A 27,759-nucleotide genomic window follows, 5' to 3' on the forward strand; every position below is an offset into this window, starting at 1 on the left:
AAAAAAAAGTAATATATATATCACATCTTTATCCAGATAATTTCTCATTTTATAGATTTTCATGCATTTGGTTACACTTAATTGTTTTCCGAGTTTCTGTTGTGGATTTATTTGGATTTTATTTACCGTAATTCAATTGATGACGGTGTGCAGATCTACATTCTTCTCTACAAAGAATTTGCTCTTGCATTGAAAATCAACAGTGTCTATAGTAAACGAAGGCTTCTTAATATTCATGAGAATGTGAGGGTCCTCCGTTATCCAGACCATTTCTCAACTGGCGTTTATCTATGGTATGCAATTCAAATGTGACACTAGTTGAAATTTTTATCAAGATTTCAATTAGGAGTTTAATTGTATTTGGTTAATCGATGCTTTCTATTAATTTGGATTGTTGCAGATGCTGATGAACGTTTCTGGTTACGTATAGGTCCCACCATGAAAAAATTGTTATTGTTGACTACCGGATTTGCTTCATTGGGGGCCTAGATCTGTGCTTTGGCCGTTATGACACAATAGAACACAAAGTGGGTGATTACCCTTCTCAGATATGGCCTGGAAAGGACTATTACAACCCAAGGTAGATTTCTATATTCCCACAAAGAGTTGAGGCAACATTTCAGTAGGCAAAGGTCTGGCGAGGGAGAAAGAAATGTGCCTGTTTACTTTGGGACCTAGACAAATACACCTGTAGGTGTATCATCATTTAGTAAATGAACATAATTCTTGGAAATAACTGCAAGAAATTGCAATCCTACTAGATGTCTATGCAGTATTCATTTAGTAAATAAATTCAATTTATTTATTGTAAATGTTATTATGTTAGGGAATCTGAGCCAAATTCTTGGGAAGATACAATGAAAGATGAGCTAGATCGTTGCAAATATCCTCGCATGCCATGGCATGATGTCCACTGTGCTCTTTGGGGACCCCCTTGCCGTGATGTGGCAAGGCACTTTGTTCAGCGTTGGAATTATGCAAAGGTTGGCCATTTGTTCCTTATGTTGCAGTTTACTTGTCAAGAAATTTAATTTCCCTTTGGGATTATAATCATTACTGCATTCTTCCAGAGAAACAAAGCTCCGAATGAACAAGCAATTCCACTACTTATGCCTCAGCACCACATGGTTATTCCACATTACATGGGAAGAAGCAAACAAATAGAGACTGAAAGTATGAAAGTAGAGGACAAATCCAGAGGCATCAGAAGGCAAGATTCCTTCTCCTCCCGATCATCATTACAAGACATCCCATTGCTTTTGCCTCAAGAGGCAGATGCTGTCAATAAGTTAAATGGCTTAGACATGACACAGAGTCTCCTTGATCAGTCAAGCAGGGTCAGTCAAAGTCATTCATTCTCCTTATGGAAGTCCAAGGTCGAACCCTCAGTTCCAGACATGCAGATGAAAGGTTTTGTTGATGATATCGATTTCATGGATCTTCAGAGGAAAAAAACTGTGGATGTAGTTACACAATCTGATGTTCTTAAAATGGATAAAGAATGGTGGGAAACACAAGAACGCGGTGATCAGGTTGCTTCTGCTGATGAAGCTGGACAAGTTGGCCCCCGAATCCCATGCCATTGCCAGGTTTGCTACAGATCCGGAAATCCACTTTGAATATTTAAATTTGGGAAAAAGAATGCTGTCCTGCCTGCGCCCTCTACGCCAGTCACGGTTGGGTGCGAAAAGACCATGCTGCCCCCCCACCGTGCGCTGAAGATGCTTCCGCACGGCCTCCCATTGGCCTGGACACTGGCACAGTGGCCCCGCAAGCGGGCAGTGTTCTCTTGCCCTTTAAATTTTTGCTTGGCTGATAATTTTCATTTTCAATAATGTTTTTTGTGGGGATTAAACGCTGCCAGGCTGCATAGCATACACTAGGACTTCCATGTCTTTCTCTCTCTCTCTCTCTCTCTCTCTCTCTCTCTCTCTCCTATGAAATGACATATCTGCCCCCTATTGTGGGAGGAGAGAGACACAAGGAGTTGCTTGAGAAAATTATGCAGCTGAACAGGGAACTCAATCCCCATTTTTATGATGTTGGTTCCCTTTTAGGTTCTTATTTACCAGTGGTTTATATGAAATGATGAACTGACGAGGATTTAATTTTTCTTTATTTCAATTCAAGCTAAACTAATGTCCTCTGATGTACAGGTTATTAGAAGTGTTGGCCAATGGTCTGCTGGTACAAGTCAAACTGAATCAAGTATTCACAATGCTTATTGCTCTCTTATTGAGAAAGCCGAATACTTCATCTACATAGAGGTACAAATTCTTTCTTAAGTACAATATCTTCTTAAATCACTGGTAGAAAGTAGCTTTCTGACCTCCTTTCAACATTTTCCCGTACCAATTAATTGTCAATATAGAAGTTTTCAATTTATCCTTTGCATCATTGATAAGCTGTTATGTTCATTGGCCACTTGTCCCAGAATCAATTTTTTATATCAGGTCTCTCAGGGGATGCAATAATACGGAACCGAGTCTTGGAATCACTATACAAGCGTATAATGCGAGCACACAAAGAGCAGAAGTGTTTCAGGGTTATTATTGTCATACCACTTTTACCTGGTTTTGAGGTAATAATAATTGGTCACTCCCAATTGTAAATTCAAACACCTTTTTTTTTTTCTTAGTGGGTGGGCAATTTGGGGTGCTTAGTGGTGAAGGCGGGTTTGTTAGAGATGGAGCTGGGTTATATACTATGGTCTGGACTATCAAGACTCAGTTCTTTATTTCCTGTTGTGAATATCAAATTAAACAGGGTGGTCTGGATGATGGCGGTGCAGCGTCTGTGAGAGCAATATTGCATTGGCAATATCGAACAATTTGCAGGGGTCAAGATTCAATATTGCATAACCTTTATGATCTACTTGGTCCTAGAACGCATGATTACATACATTTCTACGGTCTAAGATCTTATGGCAGACTTTTTGATGGCGGACCTATTGCCACCAGTCAGGTAAGGTTCTTAGGTGGCTTGCATGAGATTTAGCTCCTTTTGTTTGCATCTTTGCATAGGACTCAGATAGCGACATGATGGCAAGATCTACAGTTTGAATGCATTAATACTTCTGTTGTTATATTTTTCTTGTTTCTGGCAGGTGTATGTGCATAGCAAGATTTTGATAATTGATGATCATCTAGCTTTGATTGGATCAGCTAATATAAATGATAGGAGTTTGCTTGGATCAAGAGACTCTGAGGTATAATGTTGTGTATTAACTTCAAGATTATTTTGGATTATGTTTGTCCATAATGTGATTTCAGTCAAAGTTCAATAATTTTGGTTACTCAGATTTAATTTCTTAGATAATTGACTTGATTAAAAATGGAAAATAAAGCTAAAAATCAATGAAGTTCTGTAAGTTGAAAATGTGAGCTTTGATCATCATGGGAACTACTATAGTAATTCCAGTGACTACCTACAAACAGAAGCAATTGGTCTTTGCAGCTAGCCTGAGTTCTTGATCAACCCAGAGATGGAGCTAACTTATTTATTGACTTTTAGCTGTCTAGTCCTTCGTCCTCTATTTTGTGATAAAATATGTCTGTCTTGTAGATTCCCACCTTATGGTAACACGAGATTACTTGCAAACTAGGGTGGCAACAGGTGGCCCAGCCTGGCCTGCTTATGTGGGAATGGGCCTGAGCTTCATATTTTAAGGCTGGTCGAAGCCCAATATCTGCTTTAAATGTATATTATACTGTTTATGTATTGATTGCGTATGAATTTACATGTATGTATATGTGTATTCCTACAATGTAGATGACTATGTAAAATATTTTTATCAACAGTTTAATTTAAGGTGTTATAGTGTGTAGAATATTATACTCTGTAAAGAAGTATTCGTGCTTTGAGTGAGATTTAAACCCTTACTATGAAATATTTTAAAGACTCTATATACCATATATAATATTAAGAAGACCTTGATAGGCCCAAAGCCTTGCCTCAACCAGCCCATATTCTAAGTTGACCCATATATCTTATTAACGAGAACTTGATAGGCCCAGAGCCTGGCCTCACCCGGCCCACATTCTAGGTGGACCTAGGCCTAGGCCTGGGCCTGGTCGAAGTCCCCGGCAAATTGTCACCCCTAGAATTGTCTATATCCTTGCTAGCTTCTTCCACCTCCCCCCAATATTCTGCTGGGCCATTGGAGCACTAGTAAGAATCTGAACTTGCGAGGCAGGGAGGCAGTCGACTGCGAGGCCATATTGCCTTAGGGATCAGTGCATCCATTCCAACTGGAAGCACTCCTAGAGACTAAAAAACTAGACTTCCACCTTCAAAAAAGATGTGGTGCAAACACCAACAGTGCTTGGTATGTTTCCCACTGGCTAGAGGTTAAGTTTCTAAGGTAACAGAAGGATCTGCTGCTTGAAGGTTTCATTGAATGCCCTTTATAATATTTCTTTCCTTGTTTTGTTCAACATACTTATCCCTGTCAACTCTCTGAATACCCCGTTATCATTTTATCACATGGATCTTGCTGTTTCAGATTGCTGTGCTGATCGAAGATAAAGAGTTTGTTGACTCATCTATGTCTGGGAAACCTTGGAAAGCCGGAAAGTTTGCTTTTAGTCTTCGCCTCTCATTATGGTCTGAACACCTCGGTCTTCGTGCAGGAGAGGTAAGTAAAAATGATCTAAAGCATTTTATTTAAGTTTAACCTTCGAAGAACCTTATTTATTGTGTGCTACTAGATATCATTTGTAGAGTATCTGCTCTCTCCTTGCCTGCCCATTGAAGTGAGTTCATTCATATTGCCCCAGTGGTCCTTGAGAATCCATTATTGGGTTCTCAAAGGATGAGGAAGTAGCACATTGACAAAATGACAGAATTTAGTGGATCCGCTGGTTAATAGTTAGCGCTCCTTATTCTTACCAATCAATAAATGACCCTGTCCTACTGGATAGCATTTGCAGAGTATTCTTGGCTTTCCACCTACCTTCCATTGATGCCAGTATAATTTCACCCTAAGGTGCTTGACAACCCATTATTAGGTTGTAGAAATATAGGGGAGAGATGCATGATAGAAGTAATACAGTTTCGGTGATCCACTGGGCTAATTATATGTTACATAATGTAAAATTTATCTTTTGTGCTCCTTATTTTTTCAGGTCAGTCGAATTAGTGACCCTGTGGTTGATGCAACGTACAAAGATATTTGGATGGCTACTGCAAAGGTGAGTCCAAATTTGGGTGTTGTATGACTGCTTAATATGTGATTGAAAACCCTGTTAAGTGTACATGTACTACAGGGGTATTTGTCTTTCCCCCTGCAGTTCAGAGCTAGACTTGGCTCTAGGGTTTTTTTATTATGTCAACCATGTACCGGCCTCCGCTAGTAAAGCTGTTAAATCAGAGCTGTAACCAATACTTGCCTTCTCCTTGATAGCTGGTTTGAGCATTCTAAGTTTCTGTTTTGTGGTGTACAACAACCCATGCTGTCCATTCCACTTTGTGAAACCCTAGTTGATAGAAGAAGAAAAACTAGGGTTTCGTACACTGATAAAGACTGAAGTTTTGTATGATGAATCATACATGAATTGATTTATCCCTCTGCTGCTAATTTCTGCTGTTGTGGAAAACGAATCTGCTGCTACGGCCAAATCACTCGACCTTGTTCTACTTGCTGATGGTATTTTCTGGTGATGTATACCCTGCTGATTGACTTTGATTGATCGAAGAAGAAGAAGATGTACTCCTGAGTGCTGATATACCTGGATTGATATTCTCTGAAACCCTAATCGAAGTAGGGTTTGCTGACTGAAGATATGTCGATGGTGTGTTCTGTTGCCATTGGTTTTCTGGTATGTTGCCGGAAGATATGTCAATGGCATTTGTTTTCCACCTCATGGTTTCTCGGTTGCGAGCCTATTTGGTTCTCAAGAGTTTAGCAGCCTCCCAAGTTGTGCCTTGATGCCTCCGATTATTTTACTTTTCTGCTGATTTTCCGCTCTCGTTTTGGGCCTACGATTTCTGCTGTATCGTTTTTTCTACTAGTTGCGATTTTCTGGGTTGATTCCAGCAACTCGTATCAATTTTTACTATGGGGCTATCATTGAAGTTGGTTACTAGTTTGGGGCTATTGTTGAAGAGCAAGCACTGTTGGTGCTACTGCTGTCCAATCTCTTTACTCTGGTTGTGTGGTTATCTCCCCACTCTTTCTGCTGGTTGCCTTCCGCCTCTGTGCTCTCTTTCCGCGGGTTGTGTGGTTTCATGAGGAAGAACTCTTCTCCCCTTTTCTCGTAAGAAGGGTGTGCGTGGTTTCTTCTTCCTTTATTCTTTGCTTTATTTCACTCCACTTTCCCAACAACTTAATGCTGCTACTTGGTTCACAGTGACCTATACTGCACTTTTACCTGGTTCACAGCTGCCAATGCTGTAATTTTATCTGTGACCTCTATTTGGGGCTCATAAGTGCATCAATATTTGCACTTCTATATGTCTTCTTTGTGAAGATTACTGCTTGTGTTCTATGAAAAGGGCTTATAATGTTGCGGCTGCTATGATATTTTGGATTGTGGTTGGTGTTTTCTACCACTTATTTTGTTCGTTGCTGGCTGGATTTATTTGACATGAAAATTTTATCTATTTTTTCTGTTGATGATTGGTGTGCTTGAGTTGATATTGCTACTAGAATGGAGTTCTCTCTATGCTCACTGGTGTTTATCGACTGCTCTTTATGTTCCAGACTGATGCTGTTTTCAATATCTATTCTTGTTGTTCCAAGCTGGCGCCTTTGATATGTATAAGTTATCCCTTTTGTAATTAGACGTTGACTGTTAGTAGGATTCCTAATAACCACATCCTACTAACAGTCTAATTGCTAAGTCATAAATGAACTGTGGGGTACTATGATAAACTAAGTTGAATCTATCGTGGTTCAACAATTCTCTTCTTTCCTCCTCCCTGTTCTCTCCTCTGTTCTAGATGTAGGCCCTGGTTTCATTATGAACCCATCTTTTGTATTTCTGGGATTTAGCAAAATAAATCAATTTGAAACTTGAATATTTTGGGGGAGTTAGATTTCTTGTTAAGATAGATTGATGCTGGTATTTTTTCTTTCTTGAAAAAAGATGGCCTAAATTCCATCATAGATGAGACTTTGATGTTGTATTGATGAATGAGCGTATACAGTGGCCAAGAATTATTTTTAGCTTCTGCTTGGAGATTGATTATTGGACTTTCCGCAAAAACGTTTTTGTATTGAACCTTGGAGAAATATTATCCTTCACCAGAGGCATACTTGTAGAGGCTATATATCATATACTTGGTCAATCTGGATTTTCTGGGTCAAGACTATATAGGGTGCAAGGTTGGTGTCATTTTATATGGCCAAAACAATTAATATGGTTGGGGTTAAAATATTAGCCATCAGCCTCTCAGGACTGGTCACGGTAAATAACAATGATTGGTGCTGTTGTAGCAACCTGATTTTCTGGTTCTCGTGGCCATCAGGGATGCAAGTTCTGGTACTCTTGTCCTTCATGCATGAAGAAGGTTTTTTTTTTTTTTTTGGCTTTAAATTATACTTTTGTTTTTTCACTGCTCCATATACATCCACCCCCTCATGGGCATTGAGGCAGGACAAACTCTTCTTCTATCTGTTTTTTTTTTTTTTTTTTTTCAATTCAATTATAATTTATTTCCTGCATGGCTGCAGACTTAGATCCTTGGATCATATTTTCCATGACCAGCATTTTACTTGTCAATTGTAAATGTGATTTTTCATGTTCTTTTTATTTTATTTTCTTAGTCCTATATCATTTATCGGAGCACATTTCCTTCCCAAATGCCAAATGACAATGAAAATTTTTCTTTTTGGCAGACAAATACCATGATCTACCAAGATGTTTTCGCATGCATCCCTAATGATCTTATCCACTCCAGGTGTGTCTCATTGCCAACATGCTCTCCTTTTTTATGTTTTCAAATGGCTTAATTCCCTTGCTTTTGTTAATGTAATACTTCATGTGCAGAGTTGCTATCAGGCAAAGCATGGCCTACTGGAAGGAAAGGTTAGCGAATACTACAATTGATTTAGGTATAGCTCCTGAGAAGCTAGAATCCTATCAGAACGGAGATATTAAGGCCACAGATCCCATGCAGAGATTAGAATCGGTAAGGGGGCACCTTGTTTCTTTACCCTTAGATTTCATGTGTCAAGAAGATTTGAGACCAGTTTTCAAAGAGAGTGAGTACTATGCATCCCCTCAAGTCTTCCATTAAGCTTTGGTTTTCTTGAGGGACTTTAGAATAATGTTATTATGTCTGTAGAACATCCAGTCTCCAATCCACTCATGAAAATTGGCCATCAGTGTAATTGTGTATTTATTTTATAGAAAATCGAAAGAACAGAAAGAAAGGTCATGAAATCATGATAGATGTAATTTGCCATAGTTGCAAAAATGGGACTCGATTCTTCCACCTCTACATAATAGGGGATGGCACGCATGTCTTATTGTTCAAGTTTTGGTCCAAAACTATGTATTGTAAGTGCCTTGAAATTGTTTCCAGAGAGTTGAAAAAGAAATCCAAAAATTCCATAACGGTGAATGACATTCTTGTAATTTTATGAGTTTTTTTAAACTCACATTTAAAATAATGGGAGTGGGTTCTCTCAGCAGGCAGCATAGAGAAATGCACCAATGATATGGTTAGAATGGTTTGGTACAGAGAGAGAGAGAAGGGTGCTAGCATACCCTCCCATGGCAGCTCTGATAACCCCCTTTTATTTATATATATATATCTACTATTTGTGCTTGTTTTAACCAGAATTCATACATGTGAGGTGAGGGTGGGGTCATTTACACATGGACCAACTTTGGCCCAACCAAGTTTGCCATGTGGCAATGGACAGCATAGGAAAGCATTCATATGCGCAACACTTCTACCATGTGGATCAATAATTTGGCATATTTGATTGCTTGAAATATGAAAATATTCCACATATCAAATTTGATGGTTTATCTACACAATATGCCTCACCTTGTATGTCGCTTTTCCTCTCATTTTTCAACTATGTTTGTTCTTAAAATAATCCCAAGCATGTGACTTTTTTCAATCTAATTTAAAGCATTGGATTGACATGTCAAAAAGTAAGAGGAGTTTGAAAATTAAGTCATGACTCATCACCAGATGTTGATATGGAAAATAAATTCACATTGATGGCATTCCGTGTTACATGACTAAAATTAAGTGTGGGAACTAGAAAGTCAATTAATTATTCTGAAATGGGCTTCGTTATAACGAAGCCCTCCCTCATGCCATAGGAATTTTAAACTTGGAATCAGAGATAGAATCAATCTTCAGATCAAAAGTGATCAGAATCGGTCCAAAAAATCTTCAGATTTGCCACTCTGGATTCGAAACAGCTGCAATCGAAATTAGTCTATCTATTTTATGTTTTGATAATACGAAATCAGTCCATCCAAATCAGTCAATTCGATCAATCCGATTCCAGAAGGCTCTATTCTTTTTCCTGTACAATGTATGCTTCAATGGAAAAATCAAGATCCATCATAGATTGGTCTACCAGAGTTTAAGAATGTTTGTTCATGAAAAGAGAAGCAGAGTTAGTAAAACACAATGCCCAAACACAGCGAAACAAATTTTGTTTATTTTGGTACCCAAAAAAAAAGGTGGATAACGTGCAAAGTTGCCATTCCATGAGGGGTTTAAATCCTCGATGAGCGATAATCGGTAGTGAATCTAACGGCGAGAGGGTCTTGGCATGCATCCCAGTCTTTCAATGCTCATTGCCCTTCACTGGCTTCCTGTAGAGGATTTTTACACAGCATTTAGTGCTTCCATTCAGAGTTGGGGCCTCCCTCTTAACATAACATTTTAAAGGGAAAAATGATGGGCACACCACTGGGCTGCCAGCTGTGTGTCTGAATCTCTCCCCATCTACTAGAAAAGACCCTCCTACACCTCGTCCTGCGTTGCCAATTGGTGCATGCCCTTAACTTGCACCAAGCGGGTGGCATGTCCAACCTTTGTAGATCATTGTTTATATGGATGATTGTACCATCAATCGTTGAATAAGGTTGTAGAAACGCAATCCTAAAAGCGATGCAAAAGGTAATGGAAAAATAAGAATAAACAATGTACACAAGTTTAGAAGGTTCGGCAAGAAAAATAAGAATAAATAATGTACACAAGTTTAGGAGGTTCGGCAAGATTGCATATGTCCTCGGTGAGATGAGATTCTACATCACTATTAATGGAGAATAGGGTTACAATGCTCGTCCTCACTCCTCTCAGTATTACTTGCATTACAGAAAAAGAAAACCTCGCTACATATATAGTGAAAAAACTCTAATCCATAAAGTACCAAATTACCCCCAAATAAAAAATTCGAGTGGGGCTGTGCCTCTTCACCTCTGCTATGCAACCCCTATGACTCGCTTAATGGCTGTTATGTCGAGGCACCTACATCAATACTCACTGGATTAAACTGCAATAGAATACAAGATATCGTACACCAACAAAGGTGAGGGGATGAGTTATTATATTTCCACCTTCATCCACATCCATTGGTTGAAAAACCCGTACATAAAAACTAGGAATATATCAGAATTTGGATTGAAGGTCCCATTTGCCAACATTCTCATACAATAGTTAGCTGCCCTTCCTCCTCCTCAGCCACACCACAACCGTCACCCAGCCATTACCTCTGCTGTAATATCCCTCCTCATCTTCCCCCCGAAATCCTCCACACCTTAACCTATAAAGCCATCCTTACCTACAGTAAGCTCACAGCCATCCAGCTCCTCAGAATAGCCCTTCGACAAGAAGGTCTCTTTCTTGCTGGTTCTTCCTGCCACCCAGACTTCCCTTACCTCACAGTTTTCACCTTCAATACCTTCCATGACCTACAGGAATTACCCCTGATATTCAATTAGTTCCGATGCTCTGAGTTCGTCAAAGGCCGTGTGCGGGGCACTGTAGCAGGTGCGTGAGTATAGTCCCACATCGGGGAGACTAAGTCACCACCGCGATCATATAAGTCCCGGGGCGCCTGTGACTTGCAACCATGGTTTTGAGTACACGAGAAGGGCTAAACCCCGGGCTTGTCACTGTTCGTCAAATCTGGTATCAGAGCCGGGCGGTGTGTGAATGTTAGTTCCGATGCTCTGAGTTCGTCAAAGGCCGTGTGCGGGGCGCTGTTGCAGGTAACTGTAGCAGTTGCACGAAGGGATTCACCGAAGGCCGTGTGCGGGGCACTGTAGCAGGTGCGTGAGTATAGTCCCACATCGGGGAGACTAAGTCACCACCGCGATCATATAAGTCCCGGGGCGCCTGTGACTTGCAACCATGGTTTTGAGTACACGAGAAGGGCTAAACCCCGGGCTTGTCACTGTTCGTCAAATCTATAAGTGTGTATTGAGTGTGTATTGAGTATTGTAAGAGTATGTAGACGAGTGTATTGAGCATGTACGTATGCCGACACTACGACATACGGTCCCACAAGCATGTGAAGTCCATGTGAAGGACACATGGCTTGGGTCCCACATGTCTCCTGTCTCATGTTCATGTACTCCCCTGGCTATTTAAGGCCACGATGTTAATACATTTGGAGGGCAGAGCCCCGTTTGACGAATACCATTGAGATAAGAATGGTATCAGAGCCATTTCCCTCCCCTTTCTCCGGCTAAGGTCCGTCTCCGGCGGCTGACCCTGCTTGGCTCGAACCTCTCTTAGTCCAACCGATGTTCTAGGCCACGCCCTATTGCAGGTTACTCCGTAGTTTTGGTTCTCTGGTGACAGAGAAAGAACCTTTGAGCGATGGGTTCTCAGGCCAAGGAGTGGCTGTTTTATACCCTGTAACGGCTCAGGTTGATCTGTCTCTGAGACCTTGAACTCCGGGGGTCCTGATCGGCCTCGACTAGGCATCTGTTGATCTAATTGAGTTTCACCAACGGGATATGCTGCTCGGATTTGGATTACTGCCTTCCTTACGGTATGTCTCTTCCCCGACGTTCTACTTCTTCTCGTAGTTCTTCCTCGTCTTCTTCTACCTCCCCTTCTTCTTCTCGGTCCTCATCTTTTTCATCCATCGACTCGCTGTATGAATTTGATTATCTCCCTGAAGATCAACTTATACCGTCAACCCCTTCTCCTCTTCTAAACCCCTATACTGTCTTCCCAAAGAAGACTTCTTCTTCTGCTACCTGGAAAACCCTCTTGGCCCCTAGGAAGAAAACCCCTCCGGTTAAGGAACTTGTTCAGGCTTCCCGATGTGAGTTATATCACATCCCTGCCACTGATAAGGAACAGTTGTTCACCTTGGAGATCCCAACCTCTCTCATCCCTGATTGGCAAAACCAGGGTTATACCCATCTCCACTTAGGCGCAATTAAGTTTGCCCTTACTTTCCATGGCAGGAAAGGCCTTCCCGTGGTCTCCCGTATTGCTCTACTTGACAGTCGTTTTCTCCGGTATGAACACGCTGTCTGTTCTACTATCCAGACCACTTTGAACGCAGGAACCGTCTTCCTTACCCTGTACCCTAACTTTAATGTTCCCCTAGCAGATCCTCTTCTCCCTACCGCGTTAAAATTCCAGATCCAAATCTCTGGTTCTCCCCTTGCTCCTACAGCTTTAGCAGGTACTCTCCACTATCAAATGGCTTATCGGTTACAAAACCATGCCTTTGATTTGTCCACAGGACATTCTGAGGATGCTTTGTTCCTCAGGGTGGATTCTGACCATGTTCCTAGCCTTACCCATGTCCCACGACAAATTTCTCGAGATGAACTTCTTCGTCTCATTCCCTCTTCTTGGGTTACGGCTTATGAACAGCAGATGGCTTCCCAGCAGCCTGCTCCAGTGGAACCCCTCCAGTCTACAGACCCACAGTATATCCGTCACCCTTCTGGTGAAATTGAAATTAGGTTTCCTCCTCCACAACCATTGCCATCCCCTTTTCCAACCCAGTTTCAGGGTATGATCCAACAAGATAAGATTCCCATCAAATCTTTTGATGCTCAAGGCAACCCTGTTTACTATTTCTCCGATCCGGTCTCAGGTCATAAATACTTTGACCTCTGCGACTGTGATGATTGTCTCCAGGACTCTGATGATGAAAAGTTCTATCGCCCTAAAAGAAAGTCCTCCCAGACTATTCTCCGGGAACGATATGAGTCAGGAGATACCACAGTTGGCCCCTTAAGTACAGAAGCCCGGTATCCTTTTATGGTCAAATACGGAAACCCTCGTCCGGAACCCCCTTATGTTCCACCTCCGGTCTGTAAACCTCCTTCACCACCCAATCCACCGTCTCCTACGGTCCCCCCTTGTTGCATGTATGCTCCAGGATCTTCTTCTTCTTCTTCTCCTGTGAAGAATTTTCCTGGTCCTATAGATTATGGTCCCGATTCTCATGGTATCCGTCATGTTTGGAAAGTCAAACCACCAATTCTCCCTTCTGGACAACCCAAAGAGATCTCCCCAGCTGAAGCAGCTCTTAATTGGCAAAATGAAAATGCCATAGTCCAAAACCAGTACTTGGAACGTATTCTTGCTACTACCCAGCACACTCATAGTACTGTTGGCCGGCATACTCAGTTGATTCAATCTCTGAAAACTGAGATGGATCAAGTCCATATGGAACTCGCTGGTATTGCTTCCTCGACTGCTGATACAGCTCAGGCCTTTGCTCTTATCGGTCAAAAAGAAAAACATCTGAGGTTTCTTGAAGCACAGCTTCATAGTCTTCAACAGGCTCCACCTCAGGCAGCAACATCCAGTCGACAACAGCCTCTTCCATTGACAGTTCCCAGTATGACTCCTCAGGATCCTTTTGCCATGTACACTATCCCGGCTCCTCCGGTGACTTCTCAGAGATCTTTTCCCCTTGAAGAATTAAAGGCCCTACAACGTCAGCAAAGAAATCTGAACCCCAGGCAACAGCAACAGAAACAGAAAAACCCAACCTTGGAAAAACCCTCTCCTCCACAGTTCCAGCCTTATCCTATGGCTGTTTCTTATCCTGCACCCACACCACCTATCCCAAGCTATCCATCACCTTTACCTTCACCTTCACCCTCTCCACCTCGAACCAAACCTAAATATCCTCCTATAGGTGCCATAACCCCTTCTGGTGATGATCTCCTCACAGATCTCCTCACCACTCTAGCCCTCCAAGACCCAACCCCTGTCCCTTCTTTCATGAATACAGGACAGGAACCACCTGCTCCATATCCTGCACCTCCTACTGTTGATGAGATGGATGGTGATCAGGATGACCCTATGGTCCATAATCCTGAACCCGTACCACCGCCACAGCCCCCTCCAACATATGCTCCGTTTTCAAACCAAGACCCTAAACAGTTCTTTACCTTGGATGATGTCCCTGTTTCTAAGTGGGCATCTAAGTTTGCTGATTTCCATGCCTGGATTAATGCTGAGCTTCTACAAGAAGGTGCTACCTCAGTCAGTGTTCTAACTAAGTTTGTTGCACGACTGCAAGGAAAACTCAGGGAATGGTACTTAGCCCTTGGTGGCTACAGGCAATTACAACTCGTTCAACTCCCTGAAGGCCAGTTCATTACAGTCTTATATCAAGAATTCCTTGGTCCTGTCTCGAATGATATCACAAAGGCACGTGAAGAGTTTTTACAGCTCAAGTGTTGTTCTCTGGCTCGTCCAGATCTTGACAAACACTATATTCGTATGACAGACCGATTCCATAAGATTGGTGGCCTTGATGATGAGAACCTCAAGCAGATCTTCCTCAACTCACTTCCAGATCCCCTTGGTGCTGATACTTTACAGTTCCTTCGGAACCAGAACATTGCTCTCGCCTCTTGCAGCATCGGCTCCTTATACAGCTTTGCTCTCACAGCTCTTGACAAACTCTGTAATGTCAAGAAAATCTGGAAAGAATTACAGTCCAAATCTGATAAAGTGTCTTCTGCCTGTGACACGTCCTGGATGAAGATCAAATGTAAAGGTTCGAATCACAACTGTGATTGTCCTACAAAGAAGCATTTCCATCACAAACAGTTCTTTCGTTCCTCCAGAAAGCACAAGAAAAGGTTTCCGTTTAAGCCCTCCCGGTATAAACGGTTTAAACCACAGTGGAAATTCCTTCGGAAAAAACAGTTTCGAGGGAAAACCAAGAATACTTCTTGCTTCATCTGTGGCAAAGATGGCCACTTTGCAAAAAACTGTCCTAATAGAAGTAAGAAAGACAAGGTGCTTCATATGCTTGCCTCCCTCCATCATGATGATCTACAAGATGCTGATCTTGAATCTCTGTATTCCTTAGATGCAGAGCCTACGGATCTCTCCCTCTTTGCTATTGACTACCCAGATGAGGTTGATCCCCAACACCTCACAGACTCAGACCCAGAGTCTTCCTTCTCCGAGTCCGAGGATTCAGATCCCCTCTACCAGGTTATCCCTTTCCTTTCCCAGAACAAAGAACCAACACTTCGTCCCTGTCAGTCTATTACCTTACCTCATGCTGCAGTAACCCTCCTTCCTGAACCATATGCTAAACCTGTACAGCTAATAGCCTTTTTAGATACAGGTGCTGCAACAACCATTTTGTCCCCAAAAGTCCTTCCTAACCATTTCTGGAAACCTCAAGTCCCTGCCTTGCCATTTTTAGCAGCTAATGGTGAAACCTTCTATATCACCCTAGTGACTAAAAACCCCATTAAAGTTCAACTCCTTCCAACCCTTTCCTTCTCCCATGTTATGTTAGGATCCCATTGTCCCGGTAAAGACCTTATCATAGGTTTTGATGTCCTGAGTCATCTCCCTCTTAAATGGACTCCCCAAGGTCTTGTGTACAAACAACAACTTCTTCCCTGGTCCCCTTTTTCTAACATATTTTTTGCAGAAACAGGTCCCATTCTGTTTGATGATTTTAAAGGAAAACTTCTGCAAACCTCTTGTGCAGATTCTCATACAGATTTCCTGACAAAGTGCAAACATCCTCTCTGGCAGAATTCAAAGTTCTTCATCTCCTTACCCTTTAAGAAGAATGAAGATGTTAATCCAACAAAAGCCAGTCACCCTGGAATGCCCCCTGAACATTTGACACTTGCAGTTCAGGAGCTTAGTCAATTACAAGCCCAAGGATTACTTGAATCTACGGTGTCTCCCTGGGCATGTCAGGCGTTCTATGTGAACAAAAGAACAGAACAGCTCCGTGGAAAAATGAGAATGGTTATTAATTATCGGCCTCTGAACTTCTTCCTGGCTGATGATAAGTTCCCATTACCAACCCGACCTGCTCTGTTACTTCAGTTAGCCTCAGCAACTGTCTTCTCCAAGTTTGACCTAAAAGCAGGTTTTTGGCAACTTGGTATTACTCCTGAAGATCGACCAAAGACAGCCTTTTGCGTCCCTGGTCATCATTTACAGTGGACAGTTATGCCATTCGGTTTGAAGACGGCCCCATCAATATTCCAGCGTGCCATGATGAAAATCTTTGCTCCTATTCAAGCACAGGCCCTCATTTATATTGATGATATTCTTCTGTTTTCATCCACACAGGATGAACATCTACGCCTTCTTCAGCAATTCCATCAGATTGTTCAAGACTATGGAATCATGCTCTCTCCAAAGAAAATGCAGATTGGTGTCTCCACCATTGATTTTCTTGGCGTCACTATTACCAAAGGAACATATGAGCTTCAACCGCATATTGCTACCTCTCTACAGCAATTTCCTGATGGACCATTAACAAAACATCAGGTCCAGCACTTCCTTGGTATAGTCAACTACATGACTGAGTTTCTTCCTCAACAGATCCGACACACATCTGTTCTTCATCAACTATTGAGAAAGAATGCTCCTCCCTGGACGTCTGAACACTCTACAGCAATTCATGCTCTGAAGCAGTTAACTACAAGACTCCCCTGTTTACAGATTCCTTCTGATGGGCGTAGGATTCTCCAAACAGATGCTAGTGATACTCACTGGGGTGCAGTCCTTCTTGAAGAAAATCCTGATTCTACAAGAACAGTCTGCGGTTACAAGAGTGGCTCCTTTAAAACCTCTGAAGCCCATTATCACTCTACTTTTAAGGAAATTCTTGCAGTTCGACGCGGCATTGAAAAATTCCAGTTTCACCTTATAGGACACAGGTTCCTCATTGAACTGGACATGTCTAGTTTCCCTCGAATGCTTGAGTTCCGACAGAAACAACTTCCTAATGATCAACTACTCCGGTGGGCTCAATGGTTCTCAAAGTGGTCCTTTGATATCAAGCACATCAAAGGAAAAGACAATGTCTTAGCAGACTTCCTATCCCGACCATCCTCTACCTTTTTGGTCATCCCACTCCTATACCCTTTAACCCCAGGAGCTTCATCTTCCTCCTCCTCAGCCACACCACAACCGTCACCCAGCCATTACCTCTGCTGTAATATCCCTCCTCATCTTCCCCCCGAAATCCTCCACACCTTAACCTATAAAGCCATCCTTACCTACAGTAAGCTCACAGCCATCCAGCTCCTCAGAATAGCCCTTCGACAAGAAGGTCTCTTTCTTGCTGGTTCTTCCTGCCACCCAGACTTCCCTTACCTCACAGTTTTCACCTTCAATACCTTCCATGACCTACAGGAATTACCCCTGATATATAAATGCATCCTCTGGCATTTATGTACAGCCTACTCCATCGCCATCAGTTTTCCCCTTCAAGCCATTCATGGCATGTGTTCCCGATGGTGTGACCCTATACATCCTTACCAGCCAAACCGCCCTATCCTCCAGTTTCTACAGCTCTTTGCTCCCATGGAAACTTGGTTGGATCTCTTCACCTCTCTTCTCCCACCAGAAGATTCCCCTGATATCCCTATGCACCATACCATTATCCTTTTCCATAGACCTCCAGCAGTACTCCAAATCACTGACCCTCCCCATACTATAATCCCCTGCCATTTCATTTCTTACACAACAGACTTCCATGTGTATGGAACAAAACCCTATACTCTGTTCATTAATCGCCGCCAGCATAGATCAGAGTGGCGACAGTTTCTTCATACCATGTGCCAAGTCAATAATACTCAGCCCCATCAAGTTCCAGCCCCACTTCTCCAGACTGTTGACTCTGCTTGGGAACTCCATCAGAACGGTCGTCTTCCTTGTCCTCGTCTGATCCCTCTTATGGACGCGTATGACGACTGGCTCATCGATACGGCTGCCTTCTACGCCTACAGCAGTTCTTCCGATCCCGATACTGATTGAGTACTTGTTTGTGTTTGTATTGCGTATTAAGTGTGTTGAGTATTGTACGAGTATGTATATGTAATAAGTGTGTATTGAGTGTGTATTGAGTATTGTAAGAGTATGTAGACGAGTGTATTGAGCATGTACGTATGCCGACACTACGACATACGGTCCCACAAGCATGTGAAGTCCATGTGAAGGACACATGGCTTGGGTCCCACATGTCTCCTGTCTCATGTTCATGTACTCCCCTGGCTATTTAAGGCCACGATGTTAATACATTTGGAGGGCAGAGCCCCGTTTGACGAATACCATTGAGGAACCGTTCCACTGATACAAGATCGGGCAAGTATCGATATTGTTACAGATTTGCTGATACATCAATCCGATGCTGATATTTATGATCATGATTCAATCTTGTAATGGAGGTGAAGTGCCACGTGACCGATACAAGAAGAACTAGGTCCTCACGAGTCACGAGTGTCATTTTCGTAACGTCAGGAACCGCGGTAGTTTTGCATTTGCTTTCTCATTGCAGAATACCACAATTGGGGTTAGGTCTCTGTCTCTCCCTCTATTTGGGACTCAGAATCCCACCATTGACGGCTGTGTGACTGTAAGAGTGTGGCAGTAGACAGCAGTCGCCAAGTGTGAGCCTTTCTTCTTCATCGATACGCTTCCTTTCTCTTTATTTCTATGAATTGCTTTATTTTCTTCTATTTGTTCTGCTTTCATTGCTAATGAGGATTTCATTTTTGGTTCTTTGAGGAATATGGGAATTATTAATTGGATAAGGTTTCTGGCATCCTTAGAAGCTATCTGGGTTTAGTGTTCTGTCTTCTAAATGTTTGATAAAATGTCCATTAGATGGTGACTGCAAATTTTGAAACCCAGGTATGCCAGTGGTAGAATTTTGCCAACATAATGACTTTGATTAACCTCATAATACAAGTCGGCATTGAAAATGGATAAATGGCGTGTGTACTGAATTTTGTGATTGTATTTTGGAGTCTGACTGGTTAGTGAGTTAGTCTGAGAAAAGCTGGATTATTGCACCAGATTTTCTCAAGGAATTCATTATTCACCCTGAGAACAACTAAATGAGATAGGCCACTAAATTCTTCCCAAGAAATTCATTATTCACCAAGAACAACTAAATCATCTCTACATTACAGAAATAGGTTATGGTTTGGGTATACCCTCCCAAACTGTAAGTCTAGGTTCTATTTTCCTATATAAAATCTCTACTTAATAATCCCAATAACATACTGTAGCAGACCCCACTATTAAAGCAATAACTGTGCTCCAAATCAGAAGGGTTCCTGGTCCCTCCTATTTGGTTTGTGGGGTAATTTTCTGGGACTTAGTCAGTCTTTACATCCTTACCATTTTCCTCTCCCTAGTTAAAAATGGTTGTAACTTTGTATTTTCCATGCACCCATATATGATGCCTTTTATTATTTAATTATTTTTCAGTATGCATATCTTTCTTCACCAAGATTGCAAGGAATCCTTTGTTTCCCATTTTTTTTGATTAATTTCTATTGTGACCTTTGGCATGTGATCCTCAATTTACAGGAAATCAAGTGATTCTTTAAGTTGAATAGATCTGGCTCAATGGCATCTTCTGCGATAAAACCTGGCGTTTTGGTTTCTTTACAAGATTTATACCCATCTTCTCCATTCTTTAAGCAAGGGGTTTCCCTTCGAGTTACTGGAAAGTAGGTACACTCCCCTGCACCCCTCATTTTTACCTTGTCAAGTTTGCCATTGTTCCAGTTTGTGGATTTATATATGTTTGACTGCAGTTGTTGTTCAGAGTTTGCGTCTATGTCTACGACTGTTTCTTCTCCTTCATCTTATTTTTTCTCCAAATATTAAAGATGGAGTACCTTCTTCTACAGCTGCAGTCATGACCACTTGAGTACAAGTCCATCTCAAAGAAAACTTAAGATGGCTTAAAGCCCATACATCAATTAGGTGGCACACAACTATGACTTCATTAGTTTGATTCTATGCAAAGAAAGTTCTGAACACTATAAGAACCAAAAACATTGTCATAACCATGTGGCAGTGTCTATTAAATGTTAAGAAACCACTACATTATTTTCTTTTACTGATACAGTTCAACTCGACTCACTAAGCCTTACCCCAAACATATGAGACTGACAAGAAAACTATTTCAAAATTTGCTATGTCTTAGGTTTTTTTCTCCGCCTTCCACCTAGTCTCTTAATGATGTCATTGTGCTCCCCTCTTCCCTATCATATATACTGACTTCATATTCTTTATTCACTATGGTCTGTTTATTCCTAAGTTATTTGTGAATCCTACACTTTTGGATTATTTTCTTTGCTTCTTGTCCATGGAATGGGATTATGGAAACCTTTGTACACTGCTCGCTACAACTTGGCACTGATATGGTGCACCACTTCCAAAAGGACCCTAATCCCTACATTTGTCACTACTCGGATTATAATGTTGCACATTGCTTCCAAGGCATACCCCAATATGAGGTCACAATTACAAAGTTTGAGCACCCATGCTAAAATTTTTGGCTAACTAATCTTTGAATGCATGTTGTCAAAATTAACAACATCCGACCTCCTTTAACTGGGCTTGGGACTGGCAGTGCAAAAGTTTTATGGATTCCAATGATCATATCATACCATGGTTTGTAGGTCTCAATAAAGCTCCTCTCTCTTTGAGGGTGGGGGCCTGAGAGGAGATGAGGGGTGGAGGGGGGTATATAAATTTGATTAGTAATTTGCAAAATTGAAGTTATTATTGGTATTTAATTTATAATTTCTGAACTATTTTTATAAAAAAATTGGATGGAAAAACACTATATATCATACATTTCCTAGTCTCTGTTTTTCAACCATCATATGAGTAGAAAATTGCTAGATTTTTTGGAAAAATCACTGAAGAATAATGGAGTGATGCAAAAACACTCCAAAAATAAAATCAATGTCCTCTTCTCACTTACTTAGTTGTGTACAACGATCACCCTTGGTACGAGGAAGATCCGGCGTGCGATGACGTGAGTTTCTAGTACAACCTATCATAAAAGAGGTTGAGTTTAATATAACTCCATTTTAGATTCACAATCAACGGAGTACAATGATCCCAACGCGTTTAGAATCACCATAGAAGGTTGCCCGACAAATTTGGGCCCAATCGGAACATGAAGGGTCGGATTGGTAGGTCAACTGGCGGGCTAGGTACCCTCTGGTCCTTTCCCACAGCTCGACTTAGGGGCCTCATAAGGACCGGTGGGCCAAGAGCCCATCTAGGACAGGCGGGCTTCGGATTGGTGGGTCCGACCTTCTCCAGGTACCCACTACTTAAAACCGGGATTTTGCTATTCACTCCCATTCTTCATCCCACCTTGGGAAAATCACGAGAGGTCGATTCGACCTCATTTTCCACAAATCTAAGGTCCCATATCATGATTCTAACTTAGATCTAGGATCGATTCAAAGTCCCAAGCATGGATCTTACCTTTTTGCTCAAAAACAACTTCAAAACCTTGAATCTCTTCTCTAGCTCAAGAGATCAACAAATGCTTCTCAAATCTTGCAATTTCTTCCTCTAAAACCTTCATAAACAACACGTAAGTCCTTCATTAAACCTTTGATTCATATTCTCAAGAGGGATTAACAAGATCTAAAGGATTCCTACCCAAATCATAGGATTTCACATAGGGTTTCATGAGGGTTTAAGAAATATAGTCTTTACTCACCTCAAATCATAGATCTCTAGATGAGGGTCACCAATCCGGTGGTCGGATTCAAAGGATCTGACCCTGGCGACGCGCAACAATCATCTTCTTCCCCCTTTCTTACTTCTTTTTCCCTTTTCTCTCCTTCGTTTCTCTCTCATCTTTACTTTTCTCACTCACCTTGTAAAACAATAAATGAGGGAAAAGAAAAGTAATAAATGCTATTTATACTTGGGTCAAAATATCTAATGACCAGAGTGATAGGTCACACTGGTGGGTCCGATCCACCTATGACCACCCACTAGTCAACCAAAACTTAGCCGAATCATTGGGATTTCGATGGGGCTCGGCCCCCGACACGTATTTCACTCGTCGTAAGACCAAACCACGTGCTCGACATAAAATACGGCTACGTACCTTTGTTATGCGTACATGGCCCGATGATACATGCAGGTGCACGGCTTGGGCACCCGGACATCACTAGGCACCGACTCCAACTGGTCTAGCCAACCAGAGTTTAGAGTCACCCTTGCCATCATGTTCTATAAGGTACTCGAGTTAGGTCGCTCGGGTTCTGGTCCTGCAAGACCAAACCGAACAACCGGGTAATTAGACCGGGTTTAGAAAGTAAGGTATCACAGACACCCAAATCTGAGGTTACAATTACAACATTTGAGCACCCGTGCTAAAATGTTCGACTAGTAGTCTTTGAATGCATGTTGTCAAAATTAACACATCCGATCTCCTTTAACTGAGCTTGGGAGCAGCAGTGCAAATGTTCTTATGGATTTTAATGATCATATCATATCATGGTTCTTAGGTCTCAGTAAAGCTCTCTCTCTCTTTGAGGGTGGGGGCCTAAGAGGAGGTGAGGGGTGGAGGAGGGTATATAAATTTGATTAGTAATTTACAAAATTGAAGTTATTATTGGAATTGAATTTATAATTTCTGAACTATTTTTATACCAAAGTTGGATAGAAAAGCACTATATATCATACATTTCCTAGTCTCTGTTTTTGAACCATCATAAGAGTAGAAAATTGCTAGATTTTTGTAGAAAATCACTGAAGAGTTTCATGGTGCTCCTTTTATAGACTTCAGGATTACTCTGTAGACACTGCAATTGCCATAATTAGTGATGGAAATTTTAGCCTAAAGATCGACACCCAACACCTGAGGAACCTCAATTTAAGACTTGGATCCATCTATCAGTTCATTGGAGAACTCTTCATTGAAGCTAATAATCAGGTACAGAATGTTCTCAGCCCACTTAGGACTTTTCCACCTCCTGTTTTTCCTTTTCTCTTAAACATCATGATTGATTAGTAGTGTTGCGTTTGATCTCCTATTACATATGCTGTTTCAGGCTACCTTGCTAGCACGTGTAGGTAGGAATGTAGATGGCATTGATCTCAGCCTTTACAGTCAATCTCTGCAGCTGTTGAGAAAGTTTCAAGCTGACCAGTTGAATGATCAGAAGGCATAATAACCAGTCTTTCTTGTTCAGAGGAGAGCTTGAGTAGCAGACTAGTTTTCAAGGTAAACTGATTCTAGCTTGTTCTTAGTGGTCACACCTGAGATAATGGTTTTCCATGGGCATGATGCTGTCAAGTACTGTTGAATTCAAACTGAACTCAATTCTTTCCCCTTCAAAGTGATCTAATGCCCTTTGTAATATACTCCATCAAACTGAGGCTTGGAACTTCTTTGGTGTGGAATTCTGAGAAGCTATTTTGTTGTCATATCGTACTTCTCATCACCGATGTGTTTCTGCAAGTCTAATACTCTTCGAGTTCAATTTCTTTGCTTATACATGGGTTATCTTTGAGACTTTGACCCTAATGTAGGTGCCATCCGGTGCCCATGCGTTCTTAAGACTGTTCTTTAATTTTGGGTTGAGCAGCGCCTTCATGTGAACGATTGTATTTGGCATTGGACCTCTTGGACTGCCCCAACTGAAATTTTGTAAAGTTGGGGAGGAAAGGTAAGAATGACCTTCAAATGTTCCTCAGGATTTGAAGTTAGGTACCATAGAAAAGGACCTGAAACAGATAAGTCTTCCTCAATTCTCTGAAAATGTGAATCTTCGGAAAATGTCATTAAATCAGTAGAGAGAATGCCGCAAAACAACGAAGAAATGTCAAAATGATTAGCTATGTCTGAAAGAAAATGAGAGTCTATTTATTGATTCTAGGACCAAGTTTTCCTCAAGCCACATGGATGGGTGTCAAGAACAGTGAAAGGTACTTTTGGACCTTCAACATATAGGGTTAGTAGAAGTAATGTTACGATTGTATTCAGGGGTTTTACGAATCAATATCACATCTGCCGTGTCTGCCCATCCGTTTGGGTGTTGGCCTTGATTGATACAATACTGAAATTTGATCGATATGATACAGATAGGTATTGGTATTGATATTGGTATTTGTTAATTGAACTGGATTGACTTGGTTCGTTCGTGGGTCGTCTACTTGAGGTAATTATAGACCTCCTAAGATTAACAAGACCTTTAGAAATAAAATGTTTGACCACAACAAAACAAGTTTTTTGCCTAATATCTCTCTCTCTCTCTCTCTCTCTCTCTCTCTCTCTCTCTCTCAATTGAGAGTGTTTATCTTCAAGGATCTTCCTTGGATTTGGATGATAGAACTTTGCCAAGTGAGATTGCCACAATCTTTCGTTCGTCTATATTTGTGCAGATCAATGCGTGGTGTAACCCGATCCTTTCCACTATGTAGAAAGTTACATCAAGTAACTTTAGATATTCATTTACTTTCCGTTTTATAGTAATGGTATTGGTTTTACCGACGATTGATACCAGATTAATACCATGAACTAAATCCCTGGATATGTGTTTGGAAGCCTGTGACCAAAAAAGTTATGTTACAAAGAGCTAACAAGGAATTCTGTTGATAATTGGCCAATTTTTTGTTAAAAAAAAAAGAAGGTAGAATCATAACACCATTGAATACGATCCTAATTGAAATGCATACATTTGTCTCAAACGCTATTGTAATGGTGAGAAAATATATACTTTACATTTCAAGTGGAATGTGGATTGCATTTCTTTCTATTTCTCAAGGTATGATGACAAACCAAGAGGCTTGCGGAAGAAATTTTATGCTATATGTGGCGTGATGCGATTGCTAAAGCTGCACAATTCCCTTTTTATGTGTGATTATCGGTATGACTACTGCTGGATGCCATGGAGGGCCTTACTTCGCAGAATAACCCTTCTATATGGGTAAAGGAAAATTTTCCCCTTGATTCTATTTATGGACTTCGGTTTCTTACATGGCACACAGATAAATGGGTTTTTTCTGTGTACCCTCAGGTCAGTGTAGAGACAATGGTTTTCAAAATTGGGATCAATCGATCGAGTCGTCCAGCTAATTTGGATTGGAATCAGTCGAGGATGATCCAAATTAATCGATCCCATTTCAAAATGCATGGTTAAAACAACTTTGGGATAGGCTGAGATCGATTCGGATCTTGATTCCGGATTTTAAACCTTGTTGAGATAGTATTTAGTAGTAGGGACTAGGGAGAGGGTTTTGTAAAATATAGCGTGGCTTCTGCATCAGAGTAGAGATTAATGAAAATATATGTTAAAACATCAATAATGTGAGATTTTTATCTTTCACATGAATCAGGGTGGTCATTCGCCTACGCATGTGTTTGGACACTGGGTACATTGCTTTTTACTGGTTTTTCGGATTCAACTCCTCTTCTTAACGTCCATTGTCCAGATCGATCTAGAGCTATCTAGACAAGCGTCATATCTTCAAGCGGTGATCAACGTTTTGGAAATAAATGTAGAGAGCAACATGCTGATAAAGATATGGAAAAAGAGGTATTAAGAATTGTTAGATCACCGCCTGAACATCACTCAAGTAATTATGAATAAGACCTGAGCAATGGGCGATTCACGAGAAGAGCCGAATCCGATTTTTCCCCTCATAGTAATATTAAAGGGGATAATCAAATTAGTTGTTATGTCGTTATTGTGATCACCGCCCCAAATGGGAATGTTTGATAATTGTCATCATTACATACATATGGAACCAACTGAATTCAGCCTCTGTCTTTACTCTCTCTCCGTCTTCACCTTTCCTTTTACTTTCTCTTCTTCTTTACTTATTTCTTTATTCATTTCCTCGTACCGACCACCACCAAGCAAACATTTTTGTTTGGATTTTTGTTGTTGTTTGAGTAAAATATATAAAAAAAAAAGAGTAGGTTTCTCTTCTCTATAATTGTTGTTGGGGTGAGGGAAGAGGAGGGTATGAGATCAGGTATGTCCAGGTACAGCCATGTGGTGGGGTGTGGAGACGAAGTGTGTGCGGGCAGAAAGTGGCGGAGACAATATCATAACAACCACTCTCTATTTGTCTATGGGGATTGGAGGGTGTCGGTGTCGATATTGGCCCCTCCACTTCCATTTCCACGTCTACGATTAGGTCGTAAACTCCACGTTTACGTGTTTTCCTGTCCAACTCATCTTTTAACTTTTAAAACGTGCTTTTTCGCTACATTCATCTTCTCCTTTTTGTTGGAAAATAGTCAGTTTACATGTGTAAGTTTGGCTTGACGGTTTGAATTTGCTTTAATTCATTCTGTGATTAAATATGGTTTGAGTTAAGATTTTTAATTTTGAGGTCGAGTTAGGACTTAGGATCATGTTTCAAGTATCGGTCTAATATCAGTTGTATTGGCCATATTGGATTGGTATTGGCAGAGATTTATTTCTAATCCTTGATCGATCAAGATCAATTTAAGATTAAAATAGTAAAAAATTAGTATTTTTTTTTTATAAAAACAAAGGTAAAATCGATCGATACCCATTGATTCTATCTAGATCGGTATTGGCAGAGACCGATACCATCCCTTAAATCATTGGTTAGGATTGAAAAACACCGATATAATCAGGTTTGATACGATGACTTTCACCACATCAAGGTGATGTTCTACCGTTAAGTTATATCCCTTCTTTGCCTTTATCAAGAAATAGAACTAATTAATCCTAAGACAAAGGGTCAAGAAACTCAATGCCACTAATTCTTGAACAACTTGGAGTCAAATCTACTACTTTCCTTGTAAGAAAATTAGTCTCTTGAACTTTTGTCCCTCGAACTGATCTTCATTATCTAAACTAATCTGATACTATTGGGAAGTGAATCGGTGTTGAAACCTTCACTTCACGAATGACTTTTTTGTTCTTTTATTTCAAGTAACCTCAACATTTGTAGTTTGCACTCATGCAAGGAGCCTCATGTTGGCTTTGAAGCAACTGCATGGTATTGGTATTTTGTAGACATGGTTTGTTATCGCTTGGAGTCGCTTGTTTTTATATAAGGTAAGGGTGGTCTAAGATCATCGTTTGTTGCCTTTGTTTCCTTGAAGATTTTCTTGCATAATCAATTAGTAATTCATCAAAGCTTACTTTGATTCAATGATCCAAACTAGGATATATGACTTAGAAATATAGAAAAAAATTTGGTTATTTACATCAACCTTTCGAGGGGCTCATTCAAGACTTACTCAAACAATTACTCAATAAAAAATGAGAGTTGATTTCAACTCATTGAGATAAGGCAGGGAAAATAAAGGGCAAAAATTTCCAATATGGCTGATACGTGTCAATATAAATCTGTATGAATATATCAGTTTCGAAACTAAGCCGATTTATTGAATTCTATAGACTAATTTTATGCTGCCATTATATGTCTCCTTGTTATATTAACAAGGAGCTGGAATAGCTCAGTTGGTTAGAGCGTGTGGCTGTTAACCACAAGGTCGGAGGTTCAAGCCCTCCTTCTAGCGTCAAATTT

The 27,759-nt window shown here is 40.9% G+C and overlaps 2 protein-coding genes and 1 non-coding gene across 3 annotated transcripts in view; all 3 read left to right on the forward strand.

Moving 5' to 3' along the window:
• Positions 1 to 8,568, forward strand: part of LOC122061533 (phospholipase D zeta 1-like) — an 80,013-nt gene extending 71,445 nt beyond the window's left edge. The window contains exons 9-20 of the mRNA XM_042624824.1: positions 154 to 293; positions 431 to 580; positions 827 to 983; positions 1,071 to 1,589; positions 2,157 to 2,267; positions 2,435 to 2,581; positions 2,767 to 2,964; positions 3,107 to 3,208; positions 4,505 to 4,636; positions 5,127 to 5,192; positions 7,841 to 7,902; positions 7,992 to 8,568. Of these exons, the coding sequence (XP_042480758.1) occupies positions 154 to 293; positions 431 to 580; positions 827 to 983; positions 1,071 to 1,589; positions 2,157 to 2,267; positions 2,435 to 2,581; positions 2,767 to 2,964; positions 3,107 to 3,208; positions 4,505 to 4,636; positions 5,127 to 5,192; positions 7,841 to 7,902; positions 7,992 to 8,241 (2,034 nt within the window). The 3' untranslated portion in view covers positions 8,242 to 8,568. The remainder of the gene's footprint in view (positions 1 to 153; positions 294 to 430; positions 581 to 826; positions 984 to 1,070; positions 1,590 to 2,156; positions 2,268 to 2,434; positions 2,582 to 2,766; positions 2,965 to 3,106; positions 3,209 to 4,504; positions 4,637 to 5,126; positions 5,193 to 7,840; positions 7,903 to 7,991) is intronic.
• A 9,961-nt stretch (positions 8,569 to 18,529) lies between these two features.
• LOC122061128 (CST complex subunit TEN1) lies at positions 18,530 to 23,670 on the forward strand. The gene is made up of 4 exons (XM_042624323.1): positions 18,530 to 18,854; positions 19,783 to 19,925; positions 23,023 to 23,176; positions 23,295 to 23,670. The coding sequence occupies exons 2-4, from the start codon at positions 19,822 to 19,824 to the stop codon at positions 23,412 to 23,414; spliced, it is 378 nt and encodes a 125-aa protein (XP_042480257.1). The 5' UTR covers positions 18,530 to 18,854; positions 19,783 to 19,821; the 3' UTR covers positions 23,415 to 23,670.
• A 4,007-nt stretch (positions 23,671 to 27,677) lies between these two features.
• TRNAN-GUU lies at positions 27,678 to 27,751 on the forward strand. Its single transcript has one exon. It is a non-coding gene; the product is annotated as a tRNA-Asn (tRNA).
• Positions 27,752 to 27,759: the final 8 nt, after the last annotated feature.

This window comes from Macadamia integrifolia, chromosome 14 (assembly GCF_013358625.1).
Source record: "Macadamia integrifolia cultivar HAES 741 chromosome 14, SCU_Mint_v3, whole genome shotgun sequence".
Taxonomy (NCBI): Eukaryota; Viridiplantae; Streptophyta; class Magnoliopsida; order Proteales; family Proteaceae; genus Macadamia; species Macadamia integrifolia.